Below are 2,496 nucleotides of genomic sequence, written 5' to 3'. Positions count from 1 at the left end.
TAAGGTATAACTTCTGTTAGGTTTTCTTTGGCTCTTTTTTTATTTTTTAAATAAAATCAGTTTGTGAACAAAATGGGGTTTTTAAACCTCAGTCCATCCCTCCCTCTCACCCACCAAAGGGCAAAAAAGCAAACCAAAACCTCAACTCAAAAACAAGTGAAAACAAGTTAATAGTTATTAAAGGAAACTTTCTGGTTAGACTTTATATTAAGAATTACTTTGTTAAAGCTTTTATTTATTGTTTAATATTATCATTATGTATGTACACATTATTAATTTAAAATGATTTATCTAACTGATTCCTTTTGTTACCTGGCTAGCAGGGAAAAGGGGTCGAGGCCGGTCCTGACCTGTTACAATGAAGACTGACTTGCTATGTGGGATTACACCAGAAGCTTGCAGTGGAGTAATGGTAAGGAAATCAAGCAACCTTAAATATCTCGGCTGTATAGGAGCATATTCTATTGCAGAAGACCTTCCAATGAAGATCATGGAATCAAATACAGGACATTGAACTAATACTTGGACTTTGATATGAATTTCTTTAACAATTTTCTCTGCAGTGCAAGTTATTAAACTAAAGCTACTCTATTTTCCAAATGTGTTCCAACAGAAATTCTTCATAACTTCTAGCATGGTATCTTAATAAAGAATAAAGTTCTTCTCTTTAAAAAATCTGCTCTAAGTAGATTTTTCCCCTGTTTTTTTAAATTAAGGATCCCAGCAGTGGTTTTCTGAAATATTCTCTTGAATTTGTGCATTTAAATTTTATTGCAGTGGTATAGATGAATGCCATTGTTGGTATCCTTAAATTTTATTTCTGCTCACCAAGGTTAATCATGATTGTCTATATCTTTTTTATGGTAATCACTTTTGAATTGTGTTCAGATATGCAGTTTCAGGTGTAATCATCAGAGCTGGTTAGTCAGGCATTCCAGATAGTGGTTCTTTTCAGAACCTTTTTTAAAGGGTTGGTTAACTACCTCAGTAGCAGAGGATTGAACTATACCCTGTCTGTACTGTACATAGAAAATCTTTGTAGATAAAAGCAAGGCTTGTTAAATGATATGAGGGTAAGATTTTAATATACCAAATGTAACATTCTTAGTTGCCTTTAGTTTCAGAGGCTTGTAAGACTTCCTCATGACCATCATAACAAGCCTTGCTTTTGTCGTATTTTGTGGCTGAAAAAGCAGCCTTGCTTCTTCAGATATTGTAGTTATTTGGATGTATAATAGTTTAGCAAGATGTTACTTTTGTAAGACATCAGATGTTCAAAAAAAGTGCATCCGAACTTGTACTAAATACTGCAGTGTCCCTTTATAAAAGTCAGACTAAAACTGACAGTTGTACAGTGAAGCCTGACATTTGGATATTTTGAAGTTTTTTCATAAATCATAGAGATTAGTATATGGTTGTAGTTTAGCTTTTTAGGTAAAAGGTATGTTTCATTAGTGCATTTCTTATTGCTGATCACTACAAAAATGTGAATCAGCTTTCCATTTCTTACGCAGGTCATGATAACTTGTAGAGTAGAGTACAATCATTTGTGCTATGTTTTTAATTTTCTAAAGCACCTTGATGACAGTGAGTGTTCAGTGGTGAAGCATCCTCTATTGAATCACCCTCAAAAAAATTTTCTGCCAAGTCCTAAATTGATAGCTTAAAGTCAAAAGTGAAATTATAGTTTAATTAAGACTTGGTATAAAGAAATCCCTTTCCCCCTTCCCCAAAGGGATACTGCAGTTATATCACATACCCAATAGGCACCACGATGAAGATCAGAGCTTATTATACTTAAGGTTTTATACACACCAGTTCCCCCAGTAAATGCAAATTTAACAAGAGAATTAGACGTGTCATATGTTCAAAATGCTCATGGCAAACAATCATTTTGCATTCCTGCAAATAAAATTGTTTTATACTGTAAGCTGGAGGCGAGTGTAACTTATTTTTGTAATAAAGTTTTTATTTTTTTTATGTGTCATTAATATAAATGTGTGTTAGTATAGAAATATTCTGGTTTAAAAACTTAGAATTGCACACATTTCCGTATGTTTATTTGTACTTACATAATTTTAGAATAGTGGTTGCCAATAGCCTGTATGTTTTACATTAATTGGTTTTTTTTATGTTATCTTAATAAACCATTTTAGTATGTTGTATGTCAGTTACTGGGATAGCTGGGACATAGAGTGTAATTTAAAATTTGTCAATAAGTATTCATTGGAATATATGTAAATGTGCCTTGCCGGTTATTGAAACTTACCTAATGAGTATGGGGTGACAAAAATTAGTTCCTGGTGCTTAACGAAACTTTCTGCCACTGATTTTATATATTACCCCGTGCTTTTTTAAAGTACATCTCTCTCAAATCTTAGTGTAAGTTTGAGGGCTACACAAAACATTTACATTTCATTCTGACATATGAGTATAATAGGTTGTGGAATATGGGTAAACTCAATGTAGCCTTCAGTAAAATTGAATCTCAGTGTA

The 2,496-nt window shown here is 32.7% G+C and overlaps 1 protein-coding gene across 4 annotated transcripts in view; it reads left to right on the top strand.

Moving 5' to 3' along the window:
• SYNCRIP (synaptotagmin binding cytoplasmic RNA interacting protein) overlaps positions 1 to 2,165 on the top strand; it is a 26,665-nt gene extending 24,500 nt beyond the window's left edge. Inside the window, exon 12 of one of the 4 annotated variants that reach the window (XM_019743263.2) lies at positions 321 to 2,165. In XM_019743263.2, coding sequence (XP_019598822.1) covers positions 321 to 362 — 42 coding nt within the window. In that variant the 3' untranslated portion in view covers positions 363 to 2,165. The remainder of the gene's footprint in view (positions 1 to 320) is intronic. The other 3 variants (XM_019743264.2, XM_019743267.2, XM_074333267.1) reach the window with 3 other exon arrangements.
• Positions 2,166 to 2,496: the final 331 nt, after the last annotated feature.

This window comes from Rhinolophus sinicus, linkage group LG05, assembly GCF_036562045.2.
Source record: "Rhinolophus sinicus isolate RSC01 linkage group LG05, ASM3656204v1, whole genome shotgun sequence".
In the NCBI taxonomy this organism is placed as follows: Eukaryota; Metazoa; Chordata; class Mammalia; order Chiroptera; family Rhinolophidae; genus Rhinolophus; species Rhinolophus sinicus.
The sequence above is the reverse complement of the archived record's forward strand: the minus strand, read 5'-3'. Positions and strand labels throughout refer to the sequence as shown.